At 35.3% G+C, this 16,216-nt stretch overlaps 2 protein-coding genes across 2 annotated transcripts; both read left to right on the forward strand.

Moving 5' to 3' along the window:
- The first annotated feature begins 860 nt into the window (after positions 1–860).
- Positions 861–2,721, forward strand: LOC123676868. The gene is made up of 2 exons (XM_045613124.1): positions 861–1,927; positions 2,150–2,721. The coding sequence occupies exons 1-2, from the start codon at positions 1,324–1,326 to the stop codon at positions 2,527–2,529; spliced, it is 984 nt and encodes a 327-aa protein (XP_045469080.1). The 5' UTR covers positions 861–1,323; the 3' UTR covers positions 2,530–2,721.
- Positions 2,718–5,060, forward strand: LOC123676867 (piggyBac transposable element-derived protein 3-like). The gene is made up of 2 exons (XM_045613122.1): positions 2,718–2,959; positions 3,234–5,060. The coding sequence occupies exons 1-2, from the start codon at positions 2,937–2,939 to the stop codon at positions 4,993–4,995; spliced, it is 1,785 nt and encodes a 594-aa protein (XP_045469078.1). The 5' UTR covers positions 2,718–2,936; the 3' UTR covers positions 4,996–5,060.
- The last annotated feature ends 11,156 nt before the right edge of the window (positions 5,061–16,216 follow it).

Below are 16,216 nucleotides of genomic sequence, written 5' to 3' on the forward strand. Positions count from 1 at the left end.
ATAATATTACGATAGTCGACAAGAACGAGGACACTACAGTTAGGGCCAAAAGAACTTTCCAAGTCCCCCTTATAAAGTCTGTAACCAATAATGTGACTAAATATGGAGCATCTAAAGGACATATAAGCGACATAGTTAAGAAACTCACAACCATAACAAATGCCTCAGAACAAGACAATAAGATACATGGTTTTCCCTGTATGACAAGATTTTTTGTGAACAATTACCCACCATCTCTTACCTTTAGTAGAATAGATTTGACGGTCCCAGATGTGGCTGCTGCTATAGAAGATGAGGATTTATTCGAAATAGGATTAAGTCAAGGTCATAGTCGAACCCTAGTCCTCAAGTACTATCACACCTATCAAAGCGTCTATGGGGTAGGAGTTAATGTAGCTACCCCAGTCACACCGATGGTAAGAAAAATGCTGTAGCAAGTCATTATCTTAACTCTCTCGCGTAACTTTTTGCGGAGAGACTTGATTTAAGGGCAGCATTTCTTATGCCTATATTGTCCACCAAAGAACGAACAAGTCCTGTATCCCCACTTTACACAGCTGTCAGATCGCAAGTTTCACTGATCACACAGTACTATGCTATGTCCACCCTTCGGATAGCCTACGCTTTCATGGACTTGTGTGAGACGGAGGCCCATACCCTCAAGGCAGTACTGAACCAAGGAAAGACTCTGATGAAGAACTATGATACCCTCCTAGAGAGACAGAAAAATCAAGAGATAGCATTCCATCACTATTGCGTAGTCTTCCAGCGTCCCTCTTGGATGGAGACTAGCTCTTACCCAGATGTCGCTTATTGTTCCTACTTAAAGCAACAGTCGCTTGGCGACAAGTCATGGTCCAATTATAAATCTTCTTCCGTGTCGACCCAGGTTGATAAGGCAACATTGGGAGCGAAAACAGCAGTTCCATTAGACTCTGTTGCACTTGTTTCCGGGACACTGGATGATGAAGTAGCTGTATTCTTGGCTGCAAGAGGGAAGAAATGTAGTGCAAACCCTGTAACCAACCCATTAGTTATAGCTGCTATGGGGGCAAATAAGTAGGAGTCACGTATGCCCCATCAGACTCAGGTACCACCTAGTATTCACGATCTCATCTTTTTAGAAAAAAAAGAAAACATATGCACTGGATTTTAAACTTGTGTTTTAATTGCACGTAACTTGATGCATACATAAATTGATATACAGCGATGTGTACTGCATAAGGTCTCGAAGGGTACTGTCTTTCCGCGCTCCACTTCTTTACCGCCCTGGATGCGTGCAGTGTTGACACTGTTGCCATCAACTAGGTCCTAACAGTGACTATGCCGGCGTTTGTGATACCGCATTACGAAAATAGTGACAAGTTAAAGGGCCACTCCAACTTCCGGTCATGGAAACAAAGAGTCGAGCGTGACATGCTTGCTCTAGGACGCTCCGAATTCTTGAATTACGACATGGGTGGACCAGACTGCACAATGAGTAACGAAGAAAAGCACATGTACAATGCTCAAGTGCTACAATATTTGGAAGCATCGTTGCAGCATGCTCCCAAAACTGTGATAGAGAATGAGCAGTCAGCAGCCGAAGCTTTCCAAAAGCTGACAAAAATGTTTGGTAAAAATGACGTCCAGAAGATGGTTGAACTACTGGACAACTTCGGCAAGACGGTGTTCTACCCAAGGATGAATCCGGTCAATTTCGTCTCCCAGTTTGAGAAAGGTATCCAAGAATTCAAGGAACTAGGTGTTCCATTGGACCCAAAAATAGTGGTGGCGTATTTCCTACACAAGGTAAAGAATGCTAATGGGTTCCTGGCATTCTTTACAACGATGACCACTTTACCCGAGGCAACCAGAACTTATGATTTTGTGAAGAATGCATTTTTAGAGGTAGCAAACAGCCAGTACTTCAGAGAGGTTGACAACAGTATGTATACGAGTAGTAGTTTGAATGATATTTGTTCTGAATGTTTTGATGACACAGATAGGAATCTCGAGACCGAGATCAATGAAGTTTATACTGCATGTTCCTTATGTTTTGATTATACCATTGGAGAATCTAATATGGTCACGAATAATCTTAATTCCATTTCAGTTCTCTGCATTGAATGTGGAAAGAGTGATAATAATATATGTGATTTCTGTTTAGAGAGTCGACATGATAGGTCATATAGGGAGCCCCATACGAAGAAGGAAAAAAATTCTTTCAAAAGTCCTTCGTATTTGAAAGAGAAGAAAGGAGACAGTAGTCCCTATTCTATCGAACAACTCGAAAAAATTAAGAAAATGACGCCACCTGAAAAACGAGAAGCCAGCTGTAAAAAGTGTGGTTTATTATTCCATCGGTCAGCTGCATGTACCAACACAGAGAGATTCTGCTATTATTGCCATAAGAAAGGTCATGAAAAGAAGCACTGTAGGAAACTGAAGGAATACAAATCTAGTAAGTCACTGTTTGATCTAAACAATTTCTGTACGTTTGCAACATTTCTAGTTGATTCTGACTTAATCAGAAGCAGATTAAGCTAGGAAAAAACAGTTTAAATTCCATCATGGTGATAGGGATGTTACATTTGAAGAAGGTGAAGAAGTTTACAACAAAGATTACCGAGATGTAAATAGGCCAAAGTGGGTAAAGGCAATAATTTGTGGTGTTCTAGGTAAAAGAACATATGTTTGTGCACCATTAGAATGTAAGAATCTGAGGTGGAAAAGGCATTAACCCATATGAACCTACGGTCCTTTTAAAAGGTCGGTAAAAGTATTCTGATTTACGGATCTCTGTAGACGTCTCGGGTTGTATCTCCTAGATGGCATTAGTGGATTTACATAAAGAAACCTTTTTCGCAAATCATACCATAAACTGAGGTTATATTCTACGTGCTATATCGTTCTGAGATAACATTAGATCTGCACTTCAATTTTGTGGGCTAAATATGAGTGATTATAGTGATAAAAGGTGAGTTCATTCATTATTCTCCAGATTTTTTTTATATACAATATTGAAAGTATATACCATTCGTTCCTTTTAATCGAGCATATTGTCACGATTATGAATACGAGTTAAGTTATACGTCACAAAAATTGTTGGTCCTTTTAAAAGGACGGTAGGATTATACGATACGATTATAATTAGTTCTTTAGATTTCATTATTTTTTATTCATTCGGTTCGGTACAGTGATGGTAAATGGTAATAAAGATATACTTTTAATAATATACTATATCCTTTCAGGTATTGGAAAAAACCTCTTACTTTGAACGAATTGCTTGAAGAAATTGAAAATATCGAAAATGTAACCGACATTCCTGATGAAATAATTTTATTTCCTCCAACGAATGCGAATGAATACAACACTGATGAAGATTCAGGAAATGATGAAAATGTCAGCCCGAATAACCTACCAGGATCCCAGTTAATGGCTGATGTAGAATTTTCCATGAGGGAAAATCGCAGAGAAAATTCAATAGATTCTATAAAAGATTGGGAAAGCGAAGATGAATTACCTTTATCAAATTTTGTAGCCAAGAGATTGAAAAAAACCAAATTATTCAACTATACCCTTGGAAAGGACTTGTTAGAAACTTTTCCTGTATGGAATTCAGTTTCTCATGTAAGGAACAATCGTAGTCCTCTCGAACTATTCAAGTGTTTTTTCGATAAAGATCAGGTAGACGAGATTGTGCATCATACAAATGTATATGCTTCTCAGAAAAATCGACCACCTGATGTTACAGCTGACGATTTATATTGCTTCATTGGGGTATTACTTGTCAGTGGATACTGTTCCGTTTCAAGGAAAAAGATGTACTGGCAAAATTCGACAGACAGCAACAACGCGCTTATATCGTCATCAATTTCGAGAGATCGTTTCCAATATATCATGAGTAATTTTCATTGTGTTGATAATAATATTTTGGATAAAAACGATCGATTTGCCAAAGTAAGACCAATTTTCAATTCGCTCAACAGAAAATTCTTAGAATTCGCCCCGATCGAAGAAGACCACTCAGTGGATGAAGCTATGGTGCCTTATTTTGGGCGCCATGGCTGCAAACAATTCATAAAAGGAAAACCCATAAGATGGGGATATAAATTCTGGGTTGGGGCCACTCGTTTAGGGTATATCGTGTATTTTGAACCTTACCAAGGCTCTAATACTCTTTCATGCGAAAAATATAAGGAATTGGGACTCGGAGCGTCTGTAGTCTTACAATATGCAGACATCTTACAGTCAACCAAATTCGCCAATTTCCACATGTTCTTTGACAATTTCTTTACATCACTGTCATTGATGAAAGAATTGACGCATCGAGAGATACGAGCTACAGGAACAATCAGGGATAATAGACTTCCAAAGTGTCCATTGACAGACGTGAAACAATTCAAGAAGAAGAAAAGAGGTGATTTTCAACATGCACTGGTAGACAACGAGATAGTCATTTGTCGATGGAATGACAATAATGTGATTACGATTGCCTCTAACTCTACTTCCGTATTTCCAACAAATAAAGCAAAGAGATTTTCTCAAAAGGAAAAAAAGTATATTCATATTGATCAGCCTAAACCGATAAAGAGTTATAATGAAAATATGGGTGGAGTTGATCGGAGCGATCAAAACATAGGGCAGTACCGCATTTCGATTAGAGGAAAAAAATGGTATTTTCCATTGGTGACCCATTGTATAGATATGTCCGTTCAAAACGCGTGGTATTTGCAAGTGGTTGAAGGAGGAAAATTGGATCAACTTGCCTTCAGAAGAGCCTTAGCCACGGAACTATTAGAAACTCATAAGGTTTTGACTGGAAGAAAATGTTCGAGAAAATCAGAACATTATAAGGAACATTCTCGATATGATCGAATTGATCATATGATAATATATCAAATGAATCAAACGAAGTGCGCAGTGTGTCATAAAAAGACGAATTTTCGTTGTGAGAAATGTGATATCGGATTACATCCAAAAGAATGTTTCCGCTGTTTTCATACCCAATGATGTTCAGTAATGTTCATATTCCGATATCAAACAATGTATTGCAAATAAAATATCATTCACCTGAATTCATATTTATGGTCACCTCTAGTCCTACCGTCCTTTTAAAAGGACGACGTATATTGCAAAAAGTAAAACATAGATATTTTTTTAAATATTTTTTGTTGGCTTTTCTGGTCATAAAGAGCCCATAAAAGAAGAACCAACTTGATTCGCAAAAAAAAAATATTCCCGGGTTATAAGGGTTAAGATCAAATTATAAAATTAGGTAGATTTTATGAAGTCAAACAGTGCGATTATGAAAAAGAATTGTTGCCAGATGTTAATAACGATATTAATATAGGAAATACTTTAGTAAAAGAAACTTTTGAAGTAATAGAAGACAAGGAAGTCGGAAATGTAAAACAAGAAATTGTTAATTCTGATTCCACTAGTGATATTACCAATAAATAAATTATGCAACAATCATATTCTAGACCTAAAAGGAATATTAAGGCACCTGATAAATTAAATTTATAATTGTATTAATTATTATCTTAGGGTGGAGGAATTGTAATGTTTGAACGCAGCCTCTTATCATATTCTATGTTCTATGACACTTTGTATTTCTATGACAACATAACCATACTTTACTGTCATTCAATAATATTAGTTGCTGTTAAGTTAAGAAGACTGTTAAGAGATCACCGATCCTGTTTCTAGCGAGTTTGTATATAAGTTAAGTTTTAATATAATAAATGATATAAAGTCCAGTTCGTGTTTTATCCAATACATTATAGTATTATTCTATGTTTTTCATATATGACATGTATGACAAGTAGAAGAATTGTTCCCGCTTGAAATACTTGTATGATGTCACTCTTATTACTAGAATAATATAATTTATTGTAAATATGTACCAAAAGTTTATCATTGAAGAAAACCTCACTCATATTATTCTATGATCCTAAGTTTAGGTCTATGATATGTACCTCTTGCTCTCTCTCTTTTTAGTTCGGTCAGTGTAACGAGTAAGTTGTACCAGTAGTTGTATCTCAATATATTCAGTTCTTTATTACACGTGTACATTTATTTCAAACAGAGTGTTAATTATTGAAAGTTAACTGCCAACAATATTAATCTTCAACATAATTGAGTTTAAGCTGACGAATATCTTGTATTTCCACCCACACAATAATAAATTAATACTGCGCTCAAAATGATGAATTCATTCAGAAAAATGGATTTCAACGAAACTGTCGAGAACCATGTGTATACACAAAGTTTAAAAACACAAATGTACTATTGATATTACTCTATGTTGATGATATGCTACTCATTAGTAATAGGGAGAGCTTAATATTGAACACTTGAAACATTTATTGTAGCCTGAATTCGAAATAAAAGATCTTGGATTTCCCAAGAAATTTGTTGGCTTTGAAGTACTTGAAAAATCAAATATCATTGGCCATTGGGGCACTTTCATTTTTAGCAAGTTGCACAAGACCAGACATTACATTTGCTGTCAATTATTCAGCACGTTTCCAAGCAAACCCTTCTGATATTCACTGGGTTATGATGGAGAGAATATTTCGTTACCTTAATGGAACTCGACACTTAGAAAATAAAACTAGTGGTAAAATATTTGAAGCATATATAAGTGCTGACTTTGGAGTAGATCCTAAATCAAGATGCTCGACAACAGGTTATGTCATTTTATACCAAGGAAACTTAATTCACTGGAAATCCAAATTAGAACATTCAATAGCAAAATCAACAGCAGAAGCTGAGTATGTTGTAATCTCAGACGCATCAGATGAGAACCTCTTCGTTACCAGACTTGCCGAAGAAACAATATGTAAGGTTGATTTTCCAATCACAATCTATGAAGACAATACAGCTACTGTGACACAATGTGAATTCTCGTGGTAGATTGAAATATATGGAGAAAAAATTATTTGAAGATAATATATTGAAAGCTGAACATATTTCAACAAAACTAGAACTTGCTGATATTCTAACAAAACCTCTTCAACAAGAGCAATTTACTAACTTCAATAAAGCACTTTCAAGTTAATGTATTTCATTGACCAAAATTACCCTTATATAATAATAATCTTTATTATCTGACCTTAAATCAGTAATATTAACATAACTATTTGATATATTATTAAAAGCAATATGAAACTGGTTTTTTCATTAAGACTGAAACTTATAAGTAGGTAAGTAAGTTTATTGATAAATAGGAATAATAATAATAATTTTGAGTTGTCTTTTCAAAGAAAGCTACTACTTGATTGACTATTCGAAGCGGTCTGAAACTCTGTTTCGAGAAAGCTACTACTTGATTGATTATTCGAAACCATCTGAAACTATGTTTCTAGAAAGCTACCATTTGATATATTATTAAGAACAAATGAAACTGTATTTTATTATAGTTGAAACTTATAAGGTTTTGTCTTTTCAGATAAAGAACCAACTCGAATTGCAACGTAATAGGATCTTGAAGCGAAAATTCGGATTGAAAAAAAAAACAATAAATAAAATATATGATTTTAATGAATTCTCTCTTTTACCTTGTCGGCATGGGAGGAGGTATTAGAGTTCACCCTGTGTAACTTTTAACATGCCTACAACAAATCAAATCGATTGATTTCAGACGGCAATTGGTCCATCTAGCGGTGAATAGACGAACTCGCGTATGAAGGACGATGAGTCCATCTAGCGGCCTATAGACAAACTCTTATAAAGGACAATTAAGTCCATCTGGTGGTCAAGGAAGGTAAAGGAACGGTTGATGACCGTTACGTGATTTTCCATGCTGCATTCGATGACTGAAAATGGTGGATGTAACTCACGTGTTTTTCGAAAAATGTTGTTTAAAAAAAGTAGTCAATGGTGTTGAATACGAAATATCTAAGTCGTTGAAATACAAGTAAAGTTCTAAGAGCATAGACAATATTATGTTAAGTTAGAGAGTTCAATGTTAGATGTTGGCGCTTTTAAGTCATTCTTATATTTTTAATAATCTTGTTATTGAATGATATTTTTAAGCCTGTGTTTATGTTAAAGACAACCAGTAAAATATCAGACATTTCAGGAAATCACGTAGCGAACACCATCAACCGCTAGTGCAAGTTGAAACTGATTTGTATTTCGCGCCATAACCTACATTACATTTGACAACGTTGGATTTTCCTAGACTATCATCATCAATTGAGATTCTCCGTATGTTATCAAATGGAAATTTCTACAAGAAATAAATATTCTCATAACCCCCCATTTTTCAAATTTTCAAACATCTATGTATATTATGGTTATTACTAAAACCTCAGGATATGAAAATAAATATATACCACTGTAACACATGTTCTAAATGATAATAATAATTAATACTTAAAATATACCTTTATATTTGATTTGATTGTCATTCCAGTCTCAACCAGTTTTGCAACATCTGGCAACAACGTAACTGCTTTTTTCTACAATCACGTCGTCGCAACTGAGGTTAGGCAAACCTAATTTTAACAGGGCGACAATTAAAGAAGGAGAACCCTTTTTTAATTAGTCCCACGCTGTGAAAGGAGCAATCGCGCTTAACAAAGCAAATTAGTTAAAAAATATATGAAATATATTATAGAAAGACAATTATTTAACAAAGCACAAAATATTGCTAAGCTACAGGGCTATATAGAACCAAATAATGTTCAAATTTGGCAGTAAAGAATTAAACTCAAGTTCGAAATGTTTCAAAATAACTCATTTGAAAGAAATAATAATTCAGGGTTAATTCAATGAAAGTAACTGTTAGTGTAAGTGTAGTATACCCCTTATTTCACTAGTGGACAATGGGCTTCATGCCGCACCCCACCAAGTTGTGTATTTTAGGTTAGGATATTGTTCTGTGTTCATTCATACAAGTTCAGAGCAAGTCGACACGAGAACGTGCTCTCTACGAAGTGGTTAAGTTGTAATAAGTTGAATCTTGTTCTTAAATGAAATAGTTATAATTATTAGAGTTTCGTTTTTTTTTCAATTCTAACAGTAACAATTAATATAGACACTGCAAAGTACATAAACAAATGCATTAAATACCTTTAGTCTGCTAGCGAAGGACTTCTTGTTGCGTTGGATTGGAGCTTGTATTTCACTTATGTTGCTTCTCGAACTTTGCCGTCACGTCACGACTTCACTATAATAACTAATGGATAGTATCCATTGCTCTGTTGTTGTTGTACTGACACTGACTTACTGTATAATAGTCGACCACTCGAACTTCTCCCGGCCATAGAGTTGCTGATCTTATTCATTCCTCTATGGACCCGGCTCTTCACATGTTCACCAACCATATTCCAGCCGTTTACTGCATTGCGCAGTCACAAACACGTTTAGTATAGGGCGCGTTCGGAAAGTCAGCGCCGTTAGATGCGCTGGTCAGAGCTGAAACAGCAACATAGATTACGGATAAAATAGAACACTCGCCCTCTCCCACCGGAAATTAAGTTTTAGTTCTGATTCTGATCGCTCGGAACCGCTGCTAGCCATTTGTTTACGTTTGGTTTGCTCTTGCAAAAAAAAAAATTAACCTAACCTAAAATCTGAAATGAGAAGTTTGTCGTTGAAGTTGTTCAAGTACACATAGTTAAGTAGTATAACTGCCGTACGACGTAGTAAGTGGTAGTAGTAAGGTAAGTGCTTCAATCAAACTAGTTTCAATTTCCAGAAATACAGCCATATATTTGGGGAATATTTATGGATTTTTGCTAAGAACGAGAATATGAATTGAATGAAAATAGAAGCTCAGAAGAATTGACGCTGATACTAAAAGATTAGGCGGTCAATATGAGAAAGAAAAACAGAACCGAATATTAAGAAGCAACGGTGAAGACAATATAATAATAATAATAGAATGTTTTGTACAAACTCTTGCAAAAAAGTATTATAATGACTATAACATTATATGATTGAACCATTATAATATCAGCCTGAGATGCCCACTATTCAATGGTAATAGATCATCCATAGTAGAGAACAGCAACGAATCTAAAGCTTATTTAAATTTTAATAGTCATAAATTTTTTGGTCAAAAAATGTTTGCATATATTATCTTATCAGAATGCCTAAACTGAAGAAATATTGTGTACAAGGAAGTACCAATGAGAAAAGTGCAAGACTTGATTCCCCAAGAGTGATTTGGATACATTTGATAATTGGATCCAAATTAGCCAACCAAAAAATTGGTATCTTCGAGGAAACTATCGTGGTCTTACTTGTGGTTCGATACCGACAATCCGTATTCCAGGTGATTTTATCGAATTTTTCAATTTTATTCATATTTAAATCCCAATTTTTTTCCATGTGTACTGCACAATGTTAAAATGGAGCTGTAGCTAATTCTGATTTGAACAATGCTTAGGATTAGACATTAGTTTTGGTTAGCAATAGTTTTAGGAAGGAAAGTATTACTTTCAAGGAAGCCATCATATTAGCCCCGGTGCACACATCCGACTTTTGCAGTTGCGACACCGTTGCGGTGTCGTACGCTAGTGTGCATGCTCCCATTTGATTTTTTGTACCACAGCCCGCATGATGGCAGTTACGACGCCGCAACGGCACGCCGGGTAGCGTAAAGGCAAAAGCCTGTATAGTACAGAGCGCGAGGTTCGCGCGACGCTCTGTATCACTCGTGGTTTTGTTTATGAATATGCTGCGTTGCGTGTGACAAATCGCAGTACGATACAGAGCAACTGTCGCAATTCCTCGTCCGCCTCACTTGGAATCGTAATATTGACCAGTTACTAGTTGCATATTACACGTTCACGTTGTTATAGGTTATAATTTCTATTTTCTCTTGATTCTATCGCGTGCATCATGGATGAATCAACCTTAAAAAGATTGTTCGGGCGTTTGTGCCAAAATGTAAACATTCTCAATATAACAGCTGTGGACAACAACGAAAAGTTCAGTATTTTAGTGCAGTGTAAGCTTTCAGGAGTGGGCACAGTGGATGAAAAATGTGACAATTGGGTAAAAGATTTTTCATACTCGACCAATACAAACTGGATAACGTTAAGACGTTATCCTAATGCAACTCGCTATGAATTCCGAAAGCTATACGTGTGTCAACACTCATCATTGAATAAAGTAGCTGAACGAAAACGGCAGTCGTGTGAAGTTAGGAACAAAAATTGCAAAGCACAAATAGACATTAAATTCAAAAAAATTAATAGAAACACAATAAAAAATGATGTGCTGTTAAAAGACGGAATTAACGTAGTGATAAAAATAAATTTTCAACATTCCCATAGGATAAATGTGGCACAAGCTTTTCGATACTTGCGTGTGAACAAGACAGTACAAGACATTTTTGAGTCATACTTTATTTCGGGAATGACTCCGTCAGCTGCTAGATTTTATCATGAAATGAAAATAATTGAATCTGGTTCTGAAGAAACGAAGGAAATACAGAATGTAAGTACAGCATATCTTCTTGCTAATGCTAGAGAAAATCCTACTGAGAGGCAGATAAAGTACTTGTATGATAAGTGGCGTTTCTCTCAGTACGGTAGTCGAGAAGAAAAAAGTATGATAGAAGTTCTCAAGAACAGACAGTCCTTGTTGCAGAAATCCGGCGGTACACTAGTCATCAAAGAAAATCCTTTTATCGCAGTTGTTATTACTCCAATAATGCGACGCGCATTTCTTCAAAATTTATGCACTGAAATGGTTTTCGTGGACTCCAGCGGATCTTGCGATCAGACAAATACTTGTGTCACATTTCTATTCACTTCAAACAAAACAGGGGCTGTTCCTATCGCATGCATTCTTCACACATCCCAAACTGAAGCGAATTATACTTTAGCTTTTGCGTCTGCCACTGAAGCAATCGAAGTAGAAAATAGAAAGTTCGATCCAAAAGTGTTTATGACTGATGACAGTGCATCCGAGCGCAATGCGTTATCAGCTGTATTTCCGAACTCCATATTACTTCTATGTACATTCCATCTTTGTCAAGCTTTATGGAGATGGCTCTGGCAAACTGACCATAACGTGAAAAAGGAGGACAGAAGAACAGTGATGGAAATGTTTAGGAACATACTTTACGCTCCAACATTACAAGATTCAGAAGAGAATTATGATTTCTTGATGAGTAATAATATAGTGCAAAGTAACAAAGCATTATATGATCATCTGGAGAAATTGTGGGTCCGCAGAAAAGAATGGTGTATTTCGTACAGAAATAATATAATAACAAGAGGTAACAATACTAATAATTACACTGAAGCTTCAATTAGGATTTTTAAAGATATAGTTTTGCAAAGGTGCAAGGTTTTTAACTCTTGTGCATTGGTTGATTTTATCATCAATGTGTTCGAAAACTACTATAAGCGAAAATTGTTGGAATTTGCAAATTCAAGAAGATCTAAACCCCAAATTGATTATAGAAATATGTGTTTTAGAGCAAAAGATATTAACATTATTTATCAAAGGGACAATACAATTTTCCATGTTGCATCTGAAAAAGATTCCAATTTATTTTATACAGTGAATGCTAAAATTGCTTTTTGTGATTGTCCATCAGGCACAGGTGGCAAATTCTGTAAGCACCTATGCGCAATAGAACAAAAATTTGGTATATTATTTAAAACGTCTCCAGTTCTAAGCGTTCATGACAGAATACAATTAGCCAAATTAGCTGTTGGGCATTCAGCACCAGAGGAATTTTATAAAAATATGGATTCAAACACAACTGATCTTGAAAACTTTGAAAACTCAGTTCAATCAACTAATTCTGTTCCTGCTGAAGTAGACTTAGCAACATCAATGGATTTACAAATGAACGCCGAAGAATGTGAAAGCCGATTTAAAGAAGAAATTAAAAGAATGCGCAGTGAATTTGAGCGCATAACAAGTACGCTCGAAGACAATCAAAGCCCAGAAGCTACTTTATCCATCATTAAGTTTAATGCAGTAATGAACAGCCTGAAAACCCCTTCCCAAATTTTAAACTTTTTGGAAGCTAAAAGTCGAATATGCGGGAGAAAATCTAGAAAAATTCGAGTGCAGCCAACGTCAATTTCGCGACGTAAAAACAAAGCATTGCCTCAATCTGGGAGAATTCAAGCTGGCAGGCCTTCCAAAATTGAAAAACTAAAACGGAAGCACAGCCTTGGAAGCAACATTTCGCATAACCTACCAAATGCTAAGTTACATTGAACTTAATTCTGTATTTCGTTATTTAAAATATATAATGACCCATGTATATATGACTTTTATTGTACGAATATCTACCATTCATCAGGAAGATGAAGGTAGGAATGAATAGATTTTAAAATTCACGAGACAAACCTATACTGTTCAATTGGGTATTTCGCCACAATATTCTCAATTAAACAAAAAGTAATTTTAATTCAGAATCATATGCCAAATTTATGTAAAATAATATGAAAATGCAGTGTTGCAAAATACCTAATTAAGCACGTATAAATATGAACACGACACAAAGACATATATAATTTATTGGCTCTGTATTACACTGGAATTTGTCGTCTGCCATGCAGCGTATTCATAAACAAAGCCACGAGTGATCGAGAGCGCCGCGCGGACCTCGCGCTCTGAACTGTACAGGCCTTTGCCTTTACGCCGCCGGGTAGTGTGCACTGTGCATCAGGGGGGTGAAACCGCTAGTGCTAGCATTGGCAACAGATGTGACGTCACAAGTTTATTGAAAATAATTTGAACGAAGTAACTGCAAATTTTATCAATGCACAATTGAGAAATGTTAATAAATCTCCTTCCCATCGAAGGTGGACAATAAAGGATAAAGTATTTTCTTTATCAATTTTCAAGAGAAGTCCAAAATTCTATAAGTATTTGAGATCATTTTTTTCAATTGCCATCACCTAGAGTTTTGAAAACAGTTTTGGCATCAATTCCTTTTCATTGTGGACTTCTGAAACCTGTTTTAGAACATTTGAAATTTCAAATTCAAGAAATGGACAATCTTGATAGATATTGTGCTCTTATATTTGATGAGATATCTTTGAGTGCAGGGTTTTTCTATGAACCTTGTCATCAAAGAATATCAGGTTTTCAGGATTTGGGCACATTAGGGCGAACATCTGCCCCTGCAAATCATGCTCTTGTATTTATGATACGGAGTATCAGGAAAAGTTACAAGATCCTATTGCTTATTACTTCACAAAGGATTCAGTTAAAACTGATAATTTGAAAGAACTAATTATTCAAATTATCAAGGAATTGCAATTGGTGGGTACTAAAGTTTGTGCTACAATTTGTGACCAGGGTAGCACAAACAGGACAGCAATCGCTGCACTCACAAGAGAGTTTCCAGGAGACACACCCAATAACCACCAATTTGTGATTAATAAGGAACCGATTATGACCATATTTGACATTCCCCATTTTCTAAAATGTACGAGAAATGCTTTGATCAGTTCAAAAATAGAATTTGAGACAGGAAAGTTTGCTACTATGGATCATATAGAGCAAGCTTTTCATGCAGACAATTCGAAGAGGGCTTATAAATGCCTGAACAAAATTAAAGAATTTTTATTTTAATTTCAAGGATAACTATCTGAAATAATGAAAGTAATGAAGGTAAAAGTGGCAACTAAGCCACTCAGTGATTGAGCCTCAGCCATTGAAACATTTCAGGCATCTGGGGAATTAGAGTATGAATCTTTAGATTGTTATATAGAAAATTCTAATAAGAAAGAATAAGTTTTTTTGTTTTGTATAATATTAATCTATGGTCGAGGAAGTGAGGTTAGCGTAGATGGAATGTTCGAGAAGCTGTTCTGTGGTTGAGAATATTGAGATGTGAATTGTGAAAAGCGAGTTGAGAATAAAACCTTTTTATTTTATTAGACTTTATTATTGAGTTGTGAAAAATATATAAAGCTAACAAATCAGAAGTGGGATATATCGAAAAATATCCGCGTGGGAAAACCGATTGTGAAACTGTGAAGAAGATACATTGAGAAAACTGAAGAACATGGCATCTCAGAATGAAGAACACGTTGTGGTAAGAGATGAGGATTTTGAAAATTTCCAAAAAAATTTAATGAAGAACGATCAACAAACGAAAATATGAATGCTGATCGACCTCAGTCATCCAAACCAGATTTAATGAGTGCTATTATGACTTTGATTAATCAGAATACCATGTTGATGAACACGATGATGCAACAGCAGAATTTGAATAGAAGTACTCCACAAAATTACCATGTCATGCCTGATCTGAGTAAAACTATCGAGAATTTCAACGGTGAAAATGGACCTCATCAAGCACAGGTGTGGATAACCAAATTAGAGACGACTGCAACACTTCATAAATGACCTGAAGAATTCATATTTGAGACAGCCAGAAGTCATCTTATTGGAGCAGCTAAGTATTGGTATGAAGGTAGGCTCGAATCTATTACAAATTGGACTGAATTCAGTAGAAGTTTCAAAAAGACATTTTTATTCATCAAGTCTAAAACAGAAAAATGGAACGAAATGCAAAAACGAGTACAGCTACATAGAGAAAGTATTAATGTTTATTTTCATGGGAAAGTTTCTTTATGTAAACAATTGAATTTAGATTTTGACGAAATTAAAGAGCAAGTCATTATAGGATTGTTATCGAAACAATTGAGCAAATTTTTGATGAGCCAAAATCATGTACCTTAGATGAAGATGAATTATTAGGTGATATCATCAATTACAATCGTATAGTTAGTGCTAGAATAGAAAAAGCTAGAGAGAAAAGACCAAAATTCGAATTTAAAGAGAAAACCCAAAATGATGTAGTAACAAAACCAAAGGTTGAAACGGAAAGCAAACCAAGAATGACATCGAATGAAGTAAAATGTTATAATTGTTCAGAAATGGGACACTTTTCGTATAATTGTACAAAACCCAAAAGAGAAATCAAATGTTTAAGATGCAATGAAGTAGGTCATACACCAAAATATTGTAAAAAACCCAGGAATTTTGAGAAACCAGAAAATAAAATTTTAGGTTCTGTGAGTCCTTGCAACAAATACATAAAGAAAGTTAAAATTAGTAACGAAGAGTATATGTCAATGGTAGATTGTGGTAGTTCAGACTGTACCATTAAAGCTAGAGCTGCCATAAAAGGAAAATTTAGAATAGTGATTCAAGATTGTGAATTAAAAGGATTTGGCAATGAGACACAAAGTATTGTTAAATCATGTGGCATAATAGTAGAGTAGGT

The sequence above is a fragment of the Harmonia axyridis genome, chromosome 3 (assembly GCF_914767665.1).
Source record: "Harmonia axyridis chromosome 3, icHarAxyr1.1, whole genome shotgun sequence".
Classification (NCBI taxonomy): domain Eukaryota; kingdom Metazoa; phylum Arthropoda; class Insecta; order Coleoptera; family Coccinellidae; genus Harmonia; species Harmonia axyridis.